Below are 23,197 nucleotides of genomic sequence, written 5' to 3'. Positions count from 1 at the left end.
TTAATAGTCAGCAGCAATAAGAAAACTATATGCTCATTCTACAATAACTATAAATAAACTATTAAAAAAATATTAAATTAAATGAATGATTTCTTGTTTTCCTCTGTCTTTTTGTCACATACAAATATACAATGATAATTGTCTAGTGTCCCCAATGTGAAGATGTTCTACCTTCATTTTCAGACTTTTCGGAGATGTCACTCAGCTTCCACAGGCACTTATTCTGCTCTGGATTCCTAAAAGAAGAGAAAGGAATAAGCGTCTCCCGTTGAATATATATCAAAATGCTTCCGGACTGAGCGACAACGAGCGCCACGTTTCTTTTACCAGATGGAGTTGGGCAGCGACTGCATGTTGGTGACTCCTCCGTCGACGGGCACTAAGATCTGGACGTTGGACAGCGAGCCGGGCGAGGCCATGGACTCCGGGTTGTAGCGGTAGTCCACCCGCAGGTCGGACGTGGTCGGTGCGCACTTCCAGTACACCGCCAGGTTGAGAGGAGTGGAGTGGATCCCATCAGATTGCACCTGAGCACAGCGGGTTGGAACACAGCCGCTTTGAGATCAGGCGATGGGACTAGAAGTCTGAAAAGCTCAAAGTCTTTGTTGTAGTCACAAGTAAGTACAAATGAAAGCTAAAAGTGAGGCCTAAGCAGCTGAAGAATCTCTTAACAAAAAAATATTTAACCCCTACTTACTAAAAAATGTCAAATTTCCCAATATGGATCGATCTAAATATAACAAATCTTTCATAAATGAATATCATTGATACATTAAAGTCTTAGGGACAGATGCCTGGGATCAGAAACTCTTGACTGGAAACAGCACCACACATATACAGATTATTATAGACTCTCAACTGGGAACAACCTGCTGATCAGAGGACAGCAGCAACAATTCCCAGCATGCATCTGATTTAAGTAAATTCACAATTCAGTTCAATTTTTTTTGTACTTGCTTATAATGTTTATTGAGGTGAGATTCCTCTTATAAGCTCCAAGATATTAATTTTTATATTTCACTTTGGTGCATTGTGATGATTGTGCTTTTTTCCATAAATTCTATGTACGGCGCTGACAACTTGTATTTTATTGGTGAAGCTTTCACAATATTATTTCATATGCACAACGACTTTAATACAAACTAATGTAATAATGTAAATACGCCAGTTTGAAGCTATAAAACCATTCTTTATGGGGTTTGTTTTAAAAGATGATGTCATCTAGCGGTGGCATTTCGCGTGTGAGGCTGCAGGATTTTAGGGCCAGGCGTACAGTATTTAGCTGAGGTTTAAACCAGACTACAACATGGTTTTAGAAGAAGTAAATTCAATTCCAAAGATGGTTAGTGGCCACAAATTAATTCAATTCCAAAGATGGTGAGGATGTGTGGCAGGCAAAGACTTCAAGGTTCAAACTATTTGATTATTTAAAGAATATTACAGACGAAAGCTCTTTTTTTTTACTTCTTTCTCAGACTTGTCTGGAGTGTGAAGCACATGCTTTTTCTTTTATAAAGCATTCTTTGCCTCCAGTTATTTTATCTGGATTATTGTCCTCGACTCGACTTTGGCTGACCTGGTATTTTAGGACGTCCACGTTATAATAGGAAGAAGTAGGATTCTGATCTGAAGATTTCCTGAGGTAGGACGTCAGCGCTTGCATGTTGAACCAGAAGTCCTTGGAATTTGAGTCACTTTGGGAAGGATCACTAGATAGAAAGTAAAAACAGTCAGGAAGACACACACACACACACACTCATGCACAAGGAACAATCAGAGGCTCAATTATTCATCGCTTCTTCCTGGCTTTGTGTGCAAAGCTCCAATAGCTTGGAAAAAATGACCCTGTTATATGCAACCAGCTACTAAATCATGAATTCCATTTGATTCAAATTAGTCCGACCATGTGGTCTTCGGATAACAGAGAGAGAGAGAAGAAGAAACATAACAAAAATATGTAATTTTCCTTTACTTTTTAAGAAAGAATATGAAGGCGTCAAATAGAATTTGTTTCAAAAAGTCGTCGTTTTAAAAAATAACCAAAGCGTATTGAAACTCGCACCACGGCCTGTGAGGTCAAATCTACACTAAACACATTGGACTGAGACTAAAGAGGTGAGAGGCAACATGATGGGCGATAAATGAAACAGATGTTATACGAGGTGTGCTGTTTCAGGGTGTTTCAGTATTTCAGAAGAGACATGGGCTGCTGAGAACCAGGCTGTTAAAAAGTCTGGTGGAAAATACTTCCCTGACAGCTTAATGACGGCTTTATGACAGATTACTAATTGAATTTCCTCCCACGGACGCAGACAACATTTCCTCGATTCTCACCCCGAATTATCGCGTCCAAATCCCGCTTTCATTTCACCACCGACAAGTGATCAACTCATCGTCTCTGCAGAGCTCTTCTTTGCAGTATTTTAGCCGTTTGGGTGGCGAACGTCTCCGGGCGGCTCACTCACCTGTACAGCAGCTGCTGGTTGGGCAAGATCTGCTCCAACCGGCTGATGTTCTTCAGCTTGAAGGTGAGCACGGCCGGGGAGGGGTTGCTGGTGAACACCTTGATGATGCCCATGGGGAACGAAAAGGTCATGTCTCCTGTGATCTTCACGATGCACCTGAGGAATGTAGCCACGTGAATAGGAAATATGTCTCATTCATCAACGTTCTGTTCAAGTTACTTTGACTTTTAACTGGTAGGGCGGCAGGGGGAGAGATCCAGAACCAGGACTGTCACCGCGCTGCAGTAAAATAAGCGGTTTTCTAAAAAGGGAAACACGACCGCTTCAGTCCACAGAGACCGCCAAAAAGGAAAGCTCCTCGCCGTAGCTTTAATCAAATGTAAAAAAAATGTGAAAGAGGCCCATCACCGTTTCTCAGCGCCTTAGTTCAGCCAAATATATTCTATCTCATTGCATAATGAATAATAAACAGTATACAAGTAAGTATAAAATCATCACGTTTGAGAAGCTGGAAGCAGAGACAGACTTCAACAATTAGTCGATTATCCAGCTTAATTTCCATTTTACTCAACTGATCTTTTTCCCACTATAACCTCTCCTTGTGAATCGAAACACCCAGCCTTATGGTTGCAGGTGTCTCCATTCCCCCCCTTTTCTGAATATACATCTGTATGCTTTTAAAGTCTGATATAAATCAGGTTTCTCCATTCAGTTGGGGTTGGCCTCGGCCGAGGCGGTAACGGCCCACAGCGGGTCTCGACCTCGCACCGTGTCTCCGCTGCATTGCTTATGAAATGTTCCATTCGCTAATCCCTGCAAAAATAAGCCTTTTGCACAGCAGCAATTTAACAGCAGTTAACCAATAAACGGCTGTATGTTTTCTCTGCCCCAGACTATAATCTGCCCCCGCGTAGGTTATCCACTCTGAAAGAATGGTGTCAGACTAACGCAAAAACATTCCACACATGCAGGGGCGACGCACACAGGCCGACGCCACGAGCGGCGGCTATACGCTCGTGGCGTCATATGTGTTGCAGTTTCAAGTATGGACAAAAATGTGTATGCGTGTGGGTTCCTGCGAGCAGCAGGAGGTCATGTGAGACTCACTTAGTGGGATCAGCTCCTTTGAAGTAAGCATTAACCGATTCTGTGAAGGCCACGGCGATGGGCAGAGCGTCGAGGGATCCCAAGGTCACAGGGCTGGGACCGCGAGACGTCCCTGAGAAGGAGAACGGCACAGAGTTTGAGGTCTGTTGACTCAGCTTGCGGATCAGACTTGTTTTAGTCACAGCAGGGTCCAGAGGCTTGATCATGCAAAGATGCATTACGTCATTTTGAATATCTGTATTATTGCTTTTCACGATGTCAGCCATTCACACATTGCAAATCAGCACATTGTTATTTTTCATGTGAAGAAAAAACACGCTACGCTTTTTTTTTTAGAGTAGATCATGCTACAGCTGCTTTAGTTCACATTAACTGGACAGGCAGGATTACCTCAGACGGCGTATTAAAATTAAAGTCAACAAAAGACATTCACGACGTCATTATTTTAACGACCCAATCTTTATAATGTTAGGAGCTAATGCTGCTGAAAAAAGGTGAATATGGAGAGCAAACAAGAGAGAGAAATCACTGCAAAGCAAGACAACCAGTTGTTCTTCCAGCCCGTCCAACAGGCCGCTGTTAGTTTGAGTTAAACACAGAGTCAGATCCTCTTGCACGAGCTTCCACTGTACCTGCTGGTGTTTCACACCGCTTCTCAAAGGTAGGCAGCTTCGCTATGAACACATCGTCCTCTTTACACCAAATTAAAACAAGGCATAAAGAAGAGAGGAGGAGATAAAGAGACCCAGAGAGCACACGTGTGAGGCAGAGGTGATGCTGAGCACAGTTGTAAGTCCTAAAATGTGAATGTGCGACAGGTGAGCCCTAAGCTGACGAGGCCGACGTGACTGCACAGAGATGGACGTGTCGCTAACGGGCGCTAATGAGGACGCCGGTGAAACGTACGCAGGGGTGGAGAGGATGAAAGGAGGAAACCAGAGTTGGGAGAAGGCAGACTCACTTTGGCTGAGCAGAAAGAAAGGTGAGAGGGAGAGCAGCTCTGGCTCTGGGGAGGAGAAGGGGAGAGCAAAGGGGTGCTCAGCTCCTGTAAGCAGAGGAATCAAGGAAGGAAGGAAGGAAGGAGGGGAAGGGAAGAGCGACAGAGGAGGAAACACAGCACATTGTGTTGCAGAGATAAAAAAATATATGTGGATACGTTGGTAAAGAGCTTAAAAAAGAAAGAAAAGGAGACTAAATCATTGCGGGGCTTACCAACGGTGGGGGTGTTGCCGGCGCTGAGCGAGGCATTCGAGGACAAGGAGGAGGAGCTCTCCGCCCGGGCGAGCGGCGCGGCAGGAGGAGGGCTGGCGTTGGACGTCTTGGGCGGGCTGAACGGCCGTACCTGAGCGAAGCGAGTCATACATGATACATCATAAGTCATGAATGTGGCCGCGTTGCGTTAGCACGTATTCTGCGGGGTTGTTGACTGTATTTGCTCACAATCTCAGTGATTCCTGTGAGTTTCCCTGTGGGGAGTTTGGGCCTGGAGGAGGGCCGGGGCGGGGGCACCAGGGCCCCGGCCGTCAGCGGGGTCGTCGGTCGGTTTGGTACTGGCACTGCACGGAGAAACGGGCGGAGGTTTTACGGGTTAGAGGCAGTGAGCGGCACGGGGGATCGGGGACAAACAAACCGTGAACACACTGTGCTTCATTGAAGTAGATGCATCGTGCATTAGGACCCTGAGTTTAAAAACCATGATAGCAAAACTGTTACAGGTAAGAACATAGGAGGAAAACACATTCCAAAATAAATTGCATAAAAACCCCCAAAATAAACTCAAAGACAAACATGTTGCAAACCAGGCAGTGAGTTAGAGAAGCATTAATCTCAAAAATAAGAAAAACAAAAACAACAGAATTGTCAAATCCAAAACAAATGCACAAAATGATAAAACAAACAGTTAAAATAAAAATATAAAACTCCAAACCTCAGGCATAAGACACGTCTCTAGCATCGGTATTAATGTTACCATTGAATATTTTGCTTGATGGAGCTGCTGCCACCGCCCTGTAATCTGTAATCCCAGAGAAGACGTCAGACAAACAGGGGTTGCCGCCTTCTCCTCCGCCGCCGCCGCCGCCGCCCGCCGCTTTGCGGAAGGCCTCGGCGGACTCATCAGACAGGAAGCGGCACGACCTGCCGGAGCCGGACGGCGGCCCCTGTGGATCCTTCACCGGCGGCCCCGAGCCCTGGCGGCGAGCTGGAGCCAAATTATCGCTGAAGGCGATCCACTGGCTCTGGGACCAGGACACGGAGGAGACGGCGTCGCCGCTCTTCGGGGGGCTGGCGGCGGCCGGGCCTTTGACGGGGTCGATGGGATCGGTGGGCAAGGTGATGGGCGCGCTCTGGGCCCTCGCTGGCGCGGGCTTGAGTGATTGGAAAGGGTTTTCTGGCGAGTCCCAGGGAGAGGACGTGGACGAGGAGAAAGAAGAGACATCTTTGGACTGTTGGCTCTCTGCCAGGGGAGGAGAGCGTTCCCGTTGCGTCACCGCCTCAGCTGACGGGGTGGTGGGGAGTGGGAGGGGCCATGTGATCGACAAGAGGCGATAAATATGACAAATGCACATCAGACATGGGGCAATACAAGCAGCAACGTGGCATAAGCACTCACAGTGATGTCATAGCTGAAGCTTTATAATACAATTTGTTTTTTCTGAACCGCTGAGTAATCGGTCTGAATCCAGATGGGCTAAACACCCTTTTAGCATGACAGTAAAGAGTTTTACATCACCGGGTAATGTTCAATGTTAGCGACGCGTTATCGAGTCATCAAGTGACACAACAACAGTGCATCTGCATTTCGCACGCTCTCACACACCTGTTTCATGTGAGGGGGATGAGGCTCCCTCATAACGTAGACCGCTGTCTGAAGACATTCATGGTATCTGTTTGTTTCTTACATTACGTAATGTCAAGTTACATAAAATAAGTCAACATCTTGTCATGATTTTTCAGCAGATGATTTGGCCTGTTTGGATATATTATAAAAGTTGTTTTTAAAATCAAACGCTGCATTTCTGATTGCCAGACCTCGTGTAGCTGACAAATCCAATCCTCTCTCGGTGTTTACATCATGTTGTTTTTCCTCTAACTGTTGCACACACAGCATCCTGAGCTGGACGTCAGACTAATTTGTCTACAACTACGACATATTTGTCTTGTTCTTACACAGACCTTAAACCACATGCAAACTCTGCATAGTTAGTAAGGTATGATATCTTTCCAGAAAAGCTTATTTTAAACTAAAATCAATCCTCTCTCCAGCATTAAATGTGCAAAGCGATGATTCTGATTGAACACGCATAAGGACACACTTCCTGAGAATTAAACTAGAAGTCAGTCTGAATCTCACACATGTTCACATGCATTTGAAGTCAAATCATAAATACCATGCAAACCAGTAGATGATGAGTGCTTCAAGTTGTGCGAACGGGTTTTCATTGAGATCTCTGTCTGATAATCATTTTACCTGAGGCCTCTGGCAGAAAGACGTCTGAGTCAATCCTCAGAAAAGATGGAGGGATTGAAAGGAAGATAGAGGCAAGGTCTAACGAGAAAAGTTCATAAGAACAATAAAACATCAACATAACTTCAACTCAGTGACATCGTAATTAAACAAAAAGCAAAGACAATATGTCAAACAGAGGAACATGTACAAAACAAATCAATAAAAATAAAAAAAACGTTATAAATGAGACAGAACCTTTTTACAATCTTTGCTTCATTCAGTGAGAGTCTAATCGTTTTAATCGCTCACAGACCGGACTTGTTTAATGTGTCATGTGTGCATTGGGATCCTGCTTCACTGTACACAGAGAGATTTAACAGGCTGTTAATTTCCATCACCGTATCTTAATCAGGGCACTCTACGATGCTCTTTTGACTTTTAAGCCGAGACCTTTGACAGTAACGAGACAATGTTTGACAACATACGTGCCAGTGGGCTTTATAGCCGGCCCTCTGACCTCCACGAGGTGCCAATTAACTGTGGATTACGCTTAGCCTATAGGCAATGGGTCAGCGCTAATGTCACTCTGTTTAAACACTAGTGTCACACACGTAACGCCATGAGGTGCACTTCATCAACGCTTACAATGAAGTCAAAACAAACACTGTACGAAACAGAAGGAGTACAAGACTGGAAAAATTATGGAAAAAGACAAACTGTGGTGGAAAAAGCTGCCGTTTTAATTCCCTGTGGTTGAATATTCTGTTAACCTCGGGGGTCAGTTCCTCCATCTGGGAATGACCCCTGAGGGGGAAGGCTCCCAAATGATTAGATCAGAGAAGGAAGGAGAGACTACATAATGCACAGAGAGAGAAGAGGAGATCAAGGAACAGAAAGAGCAAAAAGAGACTCGATCACAAGCTCAAAAAACAGATCGCTTGTTGCTCCTTCAAGTTATAATCCTCTTCTCTTTATAGTAGTTTATATCCTTTCTGCGTTTATCGGTCAGCAGATTATTTAACATTTTTGCGAGGCAGTAATGAGCCCAACTCTTTTTACTGAGTGGAAAAACTTAACTGAATTCAACTGATTTCTTTACGCTAGTTCTTCTGCTGTATTTATGACAAAGTACCTGCTCAACAAAGCTGCATTGGCTGTTTCCACCTGTAACCACGAGTGTCACCAAGTTAACCAGGACGGAAATCTTAAGGATTACAAATCCAAAGGAACGACGGGAACCTGGTCGAGGGGTCGAGTGCAGGATAAAACAGTAAAGTCTGAATATATACGTGCAGAGCAATACGAGGCTTTTTATGAGGCTCACCTGTTGATGAGGACACGGAGGAGGAGGAGCCTGCCGCGAGAGTCGGGCCGAACGGGTCCAGAGACAGAAGGTCGTTGTTCGTCAGTCTGCCGCAGGAGAGAGAGACATAGAGAGAGACAGAGAGAGAGACGAGTCAAACTTACAGCAGCATTTCAAGCAAAAAGCAGCACAGTTTCCCAAAACAGCGACCGTGAACATGAAAGCGGTGGCAGCCGTGAGCTCGTTTTGTACGTACTCGTAAGGCGTTGGCACTCTGGGTTTTCCCAGCTCGTCACCTGCAGAGACAGAAACCCAAACAGAGAATTAGGAGCCGCAGACCTGAACAGAGTGATGACAGCAAGGGAAAAATGAAAAACCCCAAACTACTCTTCAATGTTTAAAGTACATCACACCTTAAAACCAGAAATGTAAACCAGGGTTTCTGCCATGAAAAGCCACAAAACGTCTATTTGCAGTAAGATTTAGGTTGGATAAGATATTTGTTCTTATTTCTGCCACACACAGTAAAACCGTAAAATCGTACCCAAATATGTCAACTTTAAACATGTTTAATTTTTTTTACTTGATGGTAACACTTTAAAACAGGGGACTTTGCGACAAAAAATAAATATGTAGGCCTTGCTTTGTTATTTTGTGCCCCTTTCTAAAGTGCTACAATGCAGAGGATCCATATCAGCGACCTGAGACAGCACCAAAGGTAAGAGGAGACCATCGAGAAGACCCGGAAAATAAAACCAGACATGTTGGTAAATTCTTAATATAGGAGCTGAAAGTGTGCAGAGAGAGAACGCAGTGTCAGTGGTGTTAGCTTGTGTCAGCCAGCTGCAGGGGACAGAGAGGAGGGCTGTGGTGGATGATTTGAGGGGACGGGGAAGGCTGGAGGCTTACGACTGTAGTGAAAACATACTCACCGGGACCCTGAGCCTTAGAGCTTAATGCAGAAACTCCTGTGATCCCTAAGCGTGTGTAGAGTATACATCTATCAATGCAATACCTTGTGTTTCAGCTGCACAATGTAACTATTACAACCAGTTAGTTAGCTGCAAATATGCAAAAGCAACTTTTGAAAAGAAGAAGAGCTTTTACTTTTAACTCATACAAATTGGATTAGTATTAATCTTCTTTTGGACCTCATGGAGCAATTGGTATTATTTTCTGCAAACTGAGCCAGTTTGCAGAATGGAAAAGATCATTTCTGACATGTCAAAACATAAACAGCCAATAAAGCAATTCATCTTATTTGTACCACGGGAGGGAAACATCCCTCAAGCACACATTTACAGCGAAGAACAGTTATTTACTTTTTCTCCAGATATGTTGGTTTTGGCTACGTTTTCTGGGCTTTAATTTGCTTTGCAGGCGACCTCTTTAAAAACAACTTGTGCCAAGAAAAATGCAGTTGAGGAGTTGTGCAGTCTACCCCCTTTTCACAGTCATCCAGCAGCACGTAGAAACAGAGGTCAGGCAGAGGAAAATACTCACTGGACTGGTTCCTCCTCATCTGTCCCTGAAAAACAAAAACAGACAATAATTCATCAAAGACACATTCGACCCACCACGCATTTTCAACGGTTACTTGCCAGACGTTTGCTCCGTTTTGTTAGAAACAAATCACGAGGAAGACAAAACTGATTGTTCTCCGTGCAGGAAACACAAAGCAGATCAACAAAGTAATCTAAGTGTCGTGTTTTTCTTCTTCTTCTACTTCTACGGTCAGATAGTTTGAAACCCGAAGCCTTTGATCGTGTTTATGTAGCGAAATATGAGAATTCAAATATATAAAACTCTGAGAAAGAAAAAAAAAAAAAAGGGTTGGAACTATATTATTAATTATTCCCAGTGGAAAAGAAATGTTCCACTTTGGAGTTGAAGACAGTAAATCACAGGGCTCCTCTGGACTCACACATACCAGACGTTAAACCTAGGGTGAAATATTCAGCCGCATCTAAGCGCGCACAGCGAATCGGTCGAGGACGACGGAGAGCACGGACCCCGACACTTCACCAACTTCCTGTGCAGAGACCTTTTCTCTCTGGACATCAAGCCGCCGCGTCACGCTGCGCAACACAAGAAACCGAACGCAGGATCCGCTGTTGAGGGTCACCCACCCGATGGAAGCTGAGAGCATCGATTTCAATAAAGAATGTATTCGCACAAGAAGAAAGGTGGTGGTTGTGGGGGTTGTGTGTGTGTGTGTGTGTGTGTGTGTGTGTGTGTTACTCAAGGGAGGAAGGGAGAAAAAGAAACAAAATGGGTTTAAGGAACATAGCAAAAGCATTTAACCACCGTAGAGCTGTGAGGCCGGGGTTTAGTCCCACAGGCGCTAAGCGGCAAATGGGTTCAATTACGGCTCTTGCTGGCCACACACACACGACTTCCATTGCTATTTCAATAAAGGGAACACCGCAGAGGGGGAACCAAACAGGAGGAGAAATGAAAAAGACAGAAAAATGAGCACTGAGGAGGGAAAAAAAGAAAGAAGGAAATCTCTCAATAATTCACACCAGATGATGCAAGGTTCGTCATCACCTCGGACGTATGTTTTAACTTTTTGGTAAATGAGAAAAAGGAAAAGGGTGCGGAAACAGAAAACTGAAAAGCGTCTATAATCGAATGACTTCTGGTATTTAAATGCAAATCTGCCCGCTGTTTGTGTGGCCTGTGTTTTAGTTTTCAGGACGAGGAAGCGATCGTGTGTTTGAGTCTCGACAACAACCGAAACCAAAGCGCAATCAACAAAAGTCAAAAAGGTTTAAAAAAGAGAACATCGCTCCTCGGGAATTTTGAGAGAAAAACATCCGAGGAAAAACATTTTTAAAAAAAAAGGAAAGAAAAGAAAACATTTGTAAAAACGAGGCAACTAACCCCATACAGTATTCATAAATAACCACGACAGCGTCCTGTCTTGAACAAGTGGGCTCCAATAAAACCCAAGGAGTGAAAGCAAGCAAAGACAGGAGTGTAAAAAAAAAAAAAAAAAGAGTGAGGTACAACACAAACAGGGAGGAGGAACAGCAGTCACAGCTCAGGGAGACGCCGGCGGAGGGAGGCGGAGACGCGAGGTCGATGCCGTGACGTTCGGCTCGGTGTGCAGCGGGTGAAGCCCACCGGACACCGAGCGCCACGACAACCTTAACAACAACAACAGCTCGGTGCACACACGCTGCCTGTTTGCACACAAGCCGTAGTGGTTTTTAAAGTTTAATGGCAGAGGCTATTTTCGTAGAGCGGAGAGAGAGAGAGAGAGATTGAGTGATGGTGAGGGACAAGGAGCTGAACGAAGGGCTCCATGACGGAGGGCACGGATCAGACTGGGCTTTGGATGTGCGTGTGCGTGTGTGTGTGTGTGCGTGTGTGTGTGTGTGTGTGTAGCTTGTCAGCCACTGCCGCAAAGCATTCTCTTCAGTGCCTACAAGGAGGACAGTGTGCATGCGTGTGAGTCTGCAGTAACCAACACCATCAGAAACTATTTTCCTATAAAATAAAAACATCGCAAAGTTGTTTGACATGTAACTGAATTTACAAAGCGGTGAAATATTAGATATAATATCCATTTAGCTAAATAAGCTAAAAGAAAGTGTGGCTAATGGCCTCTCCAGCTAAATGAAGTTCCCTCACTGAGGTTCCACATCCCCCTATTGCCCTCTAGTGTTGCTGCAGCAGAGCAGGACAGCAACAGGTCTGTGTTTTGGGGATTTTCAGCATTCGGTGTGTGGAGGAGCCGTACCGAGGTCGAGGGCGACAGGATGATGTTTCCGATGGAGGCTTTGAGCTCGTCGATGGTGGCTCGGTTCTGGTGCGTGCCGTTGTTTGGCTGGACGGGCTTGATCTCCACGTGGAACTTCCTGGGCTCGTCCTCATCCTCCGAGTCACTGGACGAATAGAAGGAATTCTCTTTGGCATGTGGGCGGGGACAAAAGAGTCAAGGCGACAACGAGGAGAGAAGAGTTTAAATGAGAAAACGATCGTTTTGGTTTTGTTTGGCTCGAGCCTCACGCTGCAGACAGGAACAGGGAAACAAACAGAGCTCTCAAATCAAAGGATATTGTTTTCATTTCCTTCCGGTCGGATACAGAAACCGTCTGCGTCAACTTGGGGAACATTCTACAAAAAAAGAAAGAGAAAATTGTCACATTTAAAAAAAACTTTCGTGCACTTTGCAATTAAAAAACGCGTGATTATCTTTTATAAAAACATTTTAAAGCAGCTAAATGAAACACAAACTGTATTAATAAACACTTTTGTATACATCCTTTTGTGTTTAAATATTTTATTTTCAAATTACATTTTAATTTTAATTATTTATTATACATTATTGAAATTAGTAATTTAATAATTAGTAATTATGTAATATAGTACAATTCAAAATAGGACAAACAGGACAATTAGCTGTTGAATAGTGGCTATTTAAATTTGAGCTTTAGTCAAAACCTTCAAACGTAGCCTAAATGTAGTATTTTATGAATATTATTATTATTATTATCATTTTGATCTACATTTGTCTGATTGTCATCAACAGTAACTAGTGCATCATGTGTGGGTCATGTTTAGTTTATCAAGAGATGCAAAGTTTCATTGATTTATGAGGTTTCATTCTGTTTCTGAGGTTTTACATAGAAAGTTAAAGCTAACATGCTAGATAACATTCTTACAACTCGGATAACTACATCACACTTCGCTACTTTAGAGGATGAATTAAAATCAATACAGGACAATGGACAGAAAACACAAAATTACTTTTTCTATAGGTTTATAAAAAATCATTCACAGAATGTGATACACAACAACTGGTCTGGATATGAATATGTATTGTGTGTGTGTGTGTATGTGTGTTTCAGTTTGTGTGTTTGAGTTTGTGTTAGCTTGCTTACAGCATTCTGGATGTCTATGGAGCCGTAGAATCCAGGGGGAGCGCCGTTGGCAGTGTTCTACAAGCACAAACAGAGAAATGAATGAATGAATGAGCAAATCTACAAAGCAAACAGGAGGAAGGGAACAGAGAGAGAGAGAGAGAGAGAGAGAGAGAGAGAGAGAGAGAGACAGAGCGAGAGAGATGAGAACTAGCATCTGAAGTATCAACTCAAAGTTGAGGTGCAACTGGATGTTTTGGTGAAACTTATACTCACAGCAGGTTCAACTTCTGTCGACTCCCTGAAACACAGAATCATCGCATCATGAAGAGAAAGTTTGCGCGTTGCATTAATTGTGTTGGATTTAAGACGCGCAGGTCTTCACTCACGTGGAGTCTGTGTCCTTGTCTTTCCTTCGGATGCCAAATGGTTTCCTCTTTCTGGGTTTGGCACCTTAAGACAACAAAAAAAAACGCTTTTCAACCATAGATTTAATTTTTTTATTATGATAAATCTGCCTGATATAAAAAAAACGTGCTTTACTGAAATGCAACTTGCAGTGTATTTATCAAAAACATATTTCTGTTCCACCTTTAATTGTATAACAAGACTTACCTTCAGTAGCAATAGCTGCATTGCACTCCTCAAACTCAATGGGTCCTAATGAGACGAAAGAAAAAAGAAATCTTTTAGGTTCATTTGGCGCAGAAAGGGTCAATGACCCACTGCTGTGAATGCTGTGAATGTACATCACGCAATAATCACACACACACACACACACAGCACAAACACACTGTGGCAGATACACAACATGCAGTCTGGCGTGCCTGGAGTGTGTACACAAACAGGGCTATGCTGGTCCCAGAGGGCAGACGGGGTCAATAGCGGAGTCAACCGTGTGTCTGGTGGCCCTCACAGAGATGTGACACTCCCTCCAGGGGACACGAAGCCCTGCTCTGTGAGCATGGGGTCTTCCTCACAGAGCCACGTATGAAAGCCCCACCTGGGACACAAGAACCGCCACGCTCATGAAACCAATTCTATAAAAAACTACCCGAGCCTCGGGGCTCACAGCAAACGGCAGATATGATGAGTAAACCTCCCTTTGACACGCAGAAGGTGCAAACCCTCTCACAATAAGACAAAGAAGTCCGAGATCGCATGCAGCAAAGTGTTTAAAGCCACACGGACAAATCTGCTCTCAGGCTTCTCGCTCTTGACATGCAAAAAAAAAGAAAAAGAACAGACCACGTATGAACCAACAAACTTAAATCGAGCACACGCGAACACACAAAGACACTCAGATCATCACGGCAACCTCGATTAAGAGATTGAACAAACAAACTGTCGCATCGATTTCAGCCAACGGTCATAATGTCACTGGGAGCGCAACCAATTTATCCTCACGAAAAAATGATTATAATATTAATAACAACATTACTGCTGCTAATTCAGATCCATCATTCAAATGATGACGGGGGGAAAAACAACAGAGTTCACACTTAATTTAATGCTCATTAATTATACACATTTACCTCCGAGGGCCTGCACTCGGACTGTCACGCTTCAAGTGCGCCTCCAGAAACATTTATGGAGCCTTTTTTTTTTTTTTTTTTTTTAAAGGGACGGCGCTTTAACATACACATGCTCACATGCACGCACACGTGCGCACACACACACACACACACACACACACACACACACACACACACACACACACACACACACACAGAAGACTGTGGGGAAAACCAGAGGCAGGGCATGCAATAAGTGTGCATGTCACTCAGAGGAATCCGGGAGTTTGGGTTGTCGATGTTGTGTGATGTGGATATCTATTAGAAAGAGTGACACTTCAGCCACACGATGCAATATCATGCATTAGTGCACGTGATCCATGCGCTTAACTGTGACTTCGAGCACAAATTACGCCGTATTTTATTAGTTTTTGCGCGACCGTTTCTTATTAAAATGCATGACCTGGAAGACGTGCAGTCTATGTCTGCTATCGGATATAATAGATAGATATCCGGTAACTAGAAAGCTTAATAGCTTGCAAGATGAGGGGGAGAGAGAGAGAGAGAGAGAGAGAGAGAGAGAGAGAGAGATGGAGCAGGACCCTCTGGCAATATCTCTGATACACTAACATGCCATGACCTGAAAACAACAAAGCTAATGATATTTTAACTCAAAATGTATACAGTAGCAGGCAGACCGACGCGCTCTCTCCAGAGGATGCCAGTCGTGAGCAGAATCGACGCATTGTTTGGCGTGTGCAGCGCCGAGTGAAGCGCAGGGAAGCGGCGAGTCACGAGAGGCATGCATCACGCCAAGTGAAGTGGATAAAGTACACCAATGACCGATCTACTCTACTGTGCAATATCAGGCCTCTGCACCGCCGGGCGAAAACACGACGGCAGCACGGAGCGCTTGTGTGCGTGCGCCTGCGCGCCACAGAGAGAGAGAGAGAGAGAGAGAGAGAGAGTTTAATGCCAATCAAAACAAAATCGCCACGCTCAGTCATAGAACTTTCTCTCATGGGAGGAAGCGGCGAGATAGTCGGTTATGTCGTCCTCATCGTCAACATTGTGCCGACAAAAAGAACATTTTAACTCGAGAGGACGCTCGCAACCATTATCTTATTTGACATTATCTATCATCAGGTGTATTAGCTGGAGGTATTGTCAAACAAAAGCAATGGAAAAGGACCCTATAAAAGGGGGAAATCACTGTAAAAGTACACGTGGCGTTCCTCACTGGAGCTCTGGGATGTTTAACAAATGCTGTGCATCTACGTAAGACCCAGGCAGAGCAGGAACCCGTTGCCGCGAGCATCCTGCGATTGCATCTGACAATATTTATGCACACCAACTGCAAAAAAAAAAAAAAAAAGAGAGAGAGAGAGAGAGAGAAAGTCCAAACACCAGACACATGAATATTACCTAAATCTGGGCCGACATTATGAACTGTTTAAACGTCTCCTAAACAGACAGACGACTCTGTTTATACAGGGGAAGATGTTTCTTTGCTTTCTACTCTCTGTGAGGGAAAGCATGCAGTCACGCATGAGCGGAGAATGCTTTTTTTTTTTTTTTTTTTTAAATTGCATATGCTTCACATGGCACTGGGAGTGGGAGAGGGGCGGAGAGGGGAGGGGGGGTTGCGTGTCTGGCCCACCGCCAGTTGACAGCTCAGCTGGATATCGTTGAACACTCCGAACCCCCCCGCCTCGCAGCGTGTCACTTTGGGATTGTTTCCGCAATAGAAAGTTTATTCAACCTCTCTCTCTCTAAAGGCACTGGACCGGCCATCCGTTCAGCTATTTAATCACGGGGCCGACAGGTTATTTTTCTGACAGGGCCGGGGCTGCTGCGCGATCCCTAATGAACAGCTTGATACAAAGAGGAATTTTCTGACCGTTTTTTTAGCCTCAATTAATTCTGCTGTCCAAACAAATGAAGGCCACCACTCCTCGGACGCAGCGTCTGGACACACGGGTCACCGTTTGTGTACACACAAGCGCAGCAGAGGTGAACCCTTTGTGTCTGCGGCCTCCTGACGCAACGCCGCTGGGTATTCACCTCGAGGATTTAAAAAAAAAGGTACAAATTTAAAAATATGCACAACGATTAATAGCCGTAAAAGTGAAGACAGTTGTAAAAAATATATAAAATGAAGCTCCGACAGTGGCCGCATGAGTAACTTATCGCTGAATGAGCTGCAAGTGTGTGTGAAAAGGAGGGAGGAGGAGGGGGGGGAGAGAGCCAAAAGGGGTCTGAGGAGTATTCCCTTGATTATTGTGGCATGGCAAAGTTTACACAAGAGTCATTGTTGAGCTCTGACCTCCTGAAAAGGTTGGTTCTGCCTGCTTAGTCTGCGAGCACAGCAAAGCCCCCTGTGTGTCACATGCTCACTGGAATGCCAAGCCTGCCTACCTTTACAGCAGATTACTATGATTGACTCTGATGGCCCTCTCTTACTTCTAATTGCCCCTCTCGATACAGCACCCCCCACCCCCCAGAACCTCCCCACAAGGCCGGAGCGGGCAGAAGGCCTGAAACCCCGACAGATATCGGTTATTGGCATAAAACACACATCGGACTCACCTGGTCTCTCTTTGCCGGTTCCTTTGCTCTCGGACAGTTTGTGTATTAAGCTCTCCACCGAGGTGTTCTCAATGTTCCTCACAAATTCGGTGTGGACCTATAAAACCCCAAAAAGCACGGATCAAATTTGAGCGACTTATCTGAGAAAGCACATGGCACACACACACACACACACACACACACACACACACACACACACACACACACACACACACACACACACACACACACACACACACACACTCCACAGCAGCAGAATCAGGTGAATACTTTATCCACTGCAATCAATTCATGAAAAAGGTTTATTTTAGGTCGTTCACCAAGAAACAGAAAATGTACTTGTTGCCGGCACTCTAACTTGACAGAGGTGTTAAAGCAAGAAGGATGAACTACATTTCCCAGTAGCGGCAGCACAGCCACTCTGAAACCCACCAGCAGAGACGGGACAACAACATTTACAACATCGTAAATATTGTATTGCTCTGAGCCCGACGAGGAGGAGGAGACGCTTTTCATTTGTTGGTGAATTCTAGCCGTGTTGGTGAGGTAAAAGTAGGGCTGGGCAATATATCAATAATATTTAAATATCGTGATAATAGACCAGATATTGTCTTTGATTTTGGATATGGAAACATGGCACAAGTGTTGCCTTTACCTGGTTTTAAAGGCGGCATTACAGTCATGTCGCTTACCAGGCTGTTCTAGCTGCTCTATTGTTTGCCTTTACCCACTTAGTCTTTATATACTCATTCATAAAAAATCTCATTGTGTTATTGTCGCAATATCAATATCGCAGTATTTAGTCAAAAACCTTGTGAAAGTAAAATAAAAGTTATGTAACCGCAATAAAACATTTGTATTATTACTTGCACAGACTGAATCCTGTCAGCTACATTTATGACATAATGTGTTCAAGAGAAATCCTTTGAACTCAAGGAGACATACAAAACCCTTCACCTTATACATTTTAGTCTTTTTATCATCAAAGTCTGGAAGTCTGAAATGTGGAAGTGTTCTCCCACTTGCATTGGTCCTTACTGTAAACATCAATCTTTTTTTCAATGCACTCATGAATGTCTTGATCATCGAAAGGGATGCAATTAAATCTCTAAAATGCTCATCCTTCGCTGGGGTGTTGACTTCTGTGTTTCCTGTCATGTCACAGCATAAAGTAAAGACATTTGTTTCAAGATGCTCAGGGAGACAAATGCCGTCTGTTGCTATTAATTCTCCTCATAACTCACGCTACTTTTGCCGCGAGTTGATATTTCAAACATTTATTTCGTAAGTGGCCCGTGCGGGCAATACTGTACTTCACTGTGAGTGATTCTATTGTGTCGGGGCGAATCATTATTGTTGGCACTGCGCTCCGCTGATGCCCTTTGGGCGCTATCAGAGGAAGCGGAGTGTTTGTTTGCTTGTTTGCTTTGGAGGTTTGTGCATGTGTGCTTGTGTGTGTACTGAGGGGGAAGCGAACGCGATGTATAGGCCGACTGTGCCTTCTCACCGAAACCATTTAGATGTGCGTGATACTGTAAGCGCAAGAGTGGCTCCACTATCAAACAAACACACACGCAAACACGTACAATATGTGTCTGCCTCCCCCTCCCTCCCTCCCACCCGGCCCCCCAACCCCCGGCCCCTGTGGCGAGGTGGAGTGCATTAGCCTTCTGTGCCCTGGCAGGAGAGGATGTTGGTGTGTTAGGGGTGGGGGGGAGGGGGGGGGATTGCTCAGAGCAGCACACGCGATCTGTCAGGTGCTGCTGCCCTGACGGAGGGCAGTAATGTCATCAACCTGCGTGCCCTGCTCGCCTCTCTCACACACACACACACACACACACACACACACACACACACACACACACACACACACACACACACACACACACACCTCGTACCGTGGAGACTTTTGACCACATGCTCAAAACATGCCTCTGCCTTCAAGGGATCCTCACACACACACGCTCACTTACAAAAACAAACACAGCACGCAAACCTCACAGACACACCTGCCCACGTGAGCTTAAAGACTCTCTGCTACTTCCTTCTATATATGGTGTTTTTATTTTCTTTACGCGGCTCACTTTCTCCCTCTCATCCTCTCTAACCCGCTTATCCTTCATGCCCACTGAGCTGATGCCGACTGAGCCTCATCTCAAAATACCTGCAAGGTTGACATGATCGCGTCTTTTAGTGACCCCCCTCCCCTCCCTCTGTGCTTCAGTTTCATGCACTGCACTTGCCTACGGTCACGTGTCTTTGAACAGCAGCTCCAACACCGGACTCTGCTATTGTCAAGAGATTCCTTCAACCAGTCAAACTCACTGCTGACTCCGTTGTTGACGGCCGTGTCTCCTCCGATACGCGTGGAGTCCTCGGCTGTTTCCTATTCGCCTGCCAGAGCGGCGCTTCCCGCTGTCACACCCCGGGCTTAGCGGGCCCCTTGCAGTCAATAGAAGCTGCAAATGCAGCGACAAGGACATCGTCCCTCACGGAGTTATGAGCAGCTAAGTTAGAATAGCAATAGTATTTCCTCTTCCATCAAGGTGCAATAACAGATATTTGAATCCCATATACACACATATATTTGATGTTATATGAAGAAAAACATGTATTGTAATGTTACCATGGCTGACTTTCTACCTTTATTAAAAAGAAGAAGCGCGACTGAGAAATTGCAGATTTTAGCTTCCAGTCGTAGATTCACTATAATTAACTGTACGAGCGTCTTTAAATGTCTAAAAAAGGTACTACACCAATTAAGCATTGGCTAGCTGTGACATCGTCAGACCTCGACCTCTCACTCTCAGGGATTCGGCTGTGCTACGCTAGCAGCGGCTAGCCTCAGAGATGAGGAGCAAGCCGCGGAGGTCTGGTCAAGCTCAATTATTTTGTAACGCCACGCCTCCCCAGAGGTTTTTTTCCTTCTTCAGGTTACTACTTGAAGGTGTTTGGATCCACGGTCAACTACAGTGACCACAATGTCATCATATGGAAGCTATACTCATCTATACGAAGCACGCCGCTAAAGTTCAACCCGCTCCAGGCAGCGGTGACCACTCTCCTCCCATCTGTTAAGTGTGATGTCACTTGAGGCAATTCATCAGATTTTTCCTCTGCAGTCACAACCTTCTCACACGGGCAGCAGTGTTACGCAAGAACGGCCTGTAAACAGACTTTGATGTTCTACAAGGCTGTTTGCTAAAAAAATAAAATATATATATATTTATCCCCAGTGTTGTATATTCTTTTGTGAATCTGTTGGAAGATATGAGATTAAGCTTAAACAACTGTATCAATATACACTACAAAAAAGGAATTTAGGCTCTTTAAAAGAGACGAATATGTTTGTTCCAGTGTATATTGTAATATTAGACTGACAATATGTGGGTATAGTTCAGTGATCTGCTTCTCTGCCCTCTCTGAGCACACATGACACATGCAAACATTTAAAACCACAGGAGGGTCGGGTGGGTTTACATTTGTTTGTCCCCGGTGTTGCATTTATTCACTCCAATCTGAGCACCGTTGATGCATTTGTGACTTCACCAGGAGTCGAAGTACTCGCCATTAAATAATTTGTATTATTATTGAAGAAATACAGTTGGACAAAATGCAAGAACAAATACGGCTACGGTACTATTCAAAGTGTTTTCTAAACTGTCTGAATAGTACCGTAACCGTATTTATTTGTTCCTACATGGCAGCACGAACATTAATACAAATCACCCCAAACACATAAGGGTTGTTTGAACAGTTGTGTGTGTGTGTGTGTGTGTGTGTGTGTGTGTGTGTATACGCATGTGTGCTTGCACGTCTAACTAAAACAGCACTCACAAGATTCTATATTTTAAATGCAAGTACATGCAAATGTATGATTTTGTGTTTGCTTGTCAGCATGAAAGCCTGAGGGCTCAGTGACTAAGCACAATGCTGCAGAGATACAAACTAGTCCCGGCCTCCCTCTCCCTCCCTCTTGCCTGATCCTTATGCGATTATAAAACTCAAGGTCCTTCACAACCTGGTTTGAAGAGTGTTCATCAAACCAAATCACAATTTCTTAGTCCGCTCTTTTCTGGTCTAGAGAAGACCGGCCACTTGGGGCCGTACAGTCACTTGGCTCAGCAACAGGCAGCAGCAGCGCTGCCCACCTCCTGCTCAGAAGCAGGAACTGTGGGGCTGAATAACCTGCGGTAGCCTGTCGCTCCGCATTCTTTCCAACTTGCCGGCCAGAATGAGGCGCTCTCGGTGGAGCTGCGGCGCCCTCTGCAGGCGGTGAGAGAACTGCAGCGGCATCAGATGAACGAGAACAGAGCAGCAGATTGTACTTAGTCTCGACTTATCCTGCGCTGGTAAGTGTGATTGCTGAATAAACAAATGAAAGGGAAATCTCTGGTTAACCGTGAATGCCGATTAATACAGCCGTGAGTGATGTTTGAAAGCCTTCACAGCGAGGACGTGATCGAACTTGATGCCATTTCCTCAAACCTAAACACACTCTCCCAGAAACAAACACGCCTGTGCGGCACGTTCGGCTATCGGACGCAGACTTTTGGCAAGTGCTTCGACTTCTGGAGGTGTTTTAGATCGGCTGAGAGGGAGTTTTGATCAGCTTTTAATTGCCCGGCATGAAGGGCTGAATGGACCACTTCCTGGTTCTCAGTTAAACGATTAGCGAGATCAAAGACGACACTAATTGATATGACACACAGTGAACCCAATGAGCGGCGCCCCAGGTCAACAAGACACCTACTCCACCCACAGGAATGTTCGAAAGCATGTATATGTGTGTGTGTGTGTGTGTGTGTGTGTTCGTACTCACCTCTCCTATTTGGATGTGCGTTTCGTCGACGGACCGCGAGTACGACTGAATGATCTCCTTCATGTGGAGAATGTGGTTTTCTTCAATGTCTTGGAATTTCTGCAACACAGGGCGAAGGTCGTTACGGAAGGCAACACGTTTATTTACAGATCTGCAGCTGGCGGCTTCAAGTGTCATTAAACAGGCCAGAAGGCATCATCGAAGAGTTCAGGACAGAAAGGGCAGCAAAGGAAACTGCACTTCCTTATTCTGTCCCAGCCACTTCCTGTGTGTCTGTTTGGGTGGTCTATACCGCTCACACACACACACAAACACACACATACACACACATACATACATACAGTTCCTTCCACAACTATTCTGTTCGTGAGATACATAGACGGAGGTTCATTTTGGCTTTAAGCGGCGGTATGGTGCCGATTACAACTTAAAATGCTAGTGTTTACTTCCACTTAAGTCTGACTGTGGGCTTATGGGGTTAACCGAGGAGAATGAGTATAAATAATCATAAACGGGGACATCAAAGAGAGGATGCAGAGGGAGATCTCGCCACAAACACAGAGATATAGAGCCACTCACTCATCGCATCCACACTACAGAGACATGCACATAAATAGGACTTGTCATTCAGCGGGACGGCGGCTGCCATGTGCTCACACACACACACACTCAGACAAAGAGAACACACATGTAGGGAGCCGCGGTGATGTCAGAGAGCACATGTGTTCAGTGTTTATAACTCGTGTCCACATGTGCTGCATTTGAGACGAGCCGTAGACGGTGATGTCTCGGGGAAGTAGTGCTGCAACTCCGCTTTCTCTTGAGGGGGGAGGGGGGGGAAACAAAAACAAACGTTGGAGCTAACTGGAACCATTTCTGGTGGCGGAGCTGCGGCAGAGCGGGAGGATATGGAGGCCAAAGTCTGTTGATCTGACTTTAATTTGGAGTTTATCTAATCAGGCCTTCAGATGGATCCAATCAGGGCTTTCCACAAAAACTCCGTTACAGAGGGAAAAAAAACACAATCTGGAGATGATACAGGGCACGAAGCGTGGAACACACACACACACACACACAC

General features: G+C 44.9%; 1 protein-coding gene across 1 annotated transcript in view; it reads right to left on the bottom strand.

The window, feature by feature from the left end:
• fcho2 (FCH and mu domain containing endocytic adaptor 2) overlaps positions 1–23,197 on the bottom strand; it is a gene marked incomplete at its 5' end in the record, with an annotated part of 39,298 nt that overhangs the window by 3,008 nt on the left and 13,093 nt on the right. The window contains 22 exons of the mRNA XM_079234678.1: positions 172–236; positions 328–527; positions 1,577–1,709; positions 2,466–2,621; positions 3,573–3,684; positions 4,205–4,264; positions 4,534–4,617; positions 4,785–4,914; positions 5,013–5,128; positions 5,542–6,069; positions 7,042–7,119; positions 8,345–8,430; positions 8,580–8,619; positions 9,827–9,851; positions 12,072–12,247; positions 12,391–12,448; positions 13,216–13,272; positions 13,471–13,495; positions 13,584–13,647; positions 13,810–13,854; positions 17,298–17,394; positions 22,120–22,218. Of these exons, the coding sequence (XP_079090804.1) occupies positions 172–236; positions 328–527; positions 1,577–1,709; positions 2,466–2,621; positions 3,573–3,684; positions 4,205–4,264; positions 4,534–4,617; positions 4,785–4,914; positions 5,013–5,128; positions 5,542–6,069; positions 7,042–7,119; positions 8,345–8,430; positions 8,580–8,619; positions 9,827–9,851; positions 12,072–12,247; positions 12,391–12,448; positions 13,216–13,272; positions 13,471–13,495; positions 13,584–13,647; positions 13,810–13,854; positions 17,298–17,394; positions 22,120–22,218 (2,434 nt within the window). The remainder of the gene's footprint in view (positions 1–171; positions 237–327; positions 528–1,576; positions 1,710–2,465; positions 2,622–3,572; positions 3,685–4,204; positions 4,265–4,533; positions 4,618–4,784; positions 4,915–5,012; positions 5,129–5,541; positions 6,070–7,041; positions 7,120–8,344; positions 8,431–8,579; positions 8,620–9,826; positions 9,852–12,071; positions 12,248–12,390; positions 12,449–13,215; positions 13,273–13,470; positions 13,496–13,583; positions 13,648–13,809; positions 13,855–17,297; positions 17,395–22,119; positions 22,219–23,197) is intronic.

The sequence above is a fragment of the Taurulus bubalis genome, assembly GCF_910589615.1.
Source record: "Taurulus bubalis genome assembly, chromosome: 19".
NCBI lineage: Eukaryota > Metazoa > Chordata > Actinopteri > Perciformes > Cottidae > Taurulus > Taurulus bubalis.
Note: the sequence above shows the minus strand (reverse complement) of the source record. Positions and strands in the feature narration are given on the sequence as shown.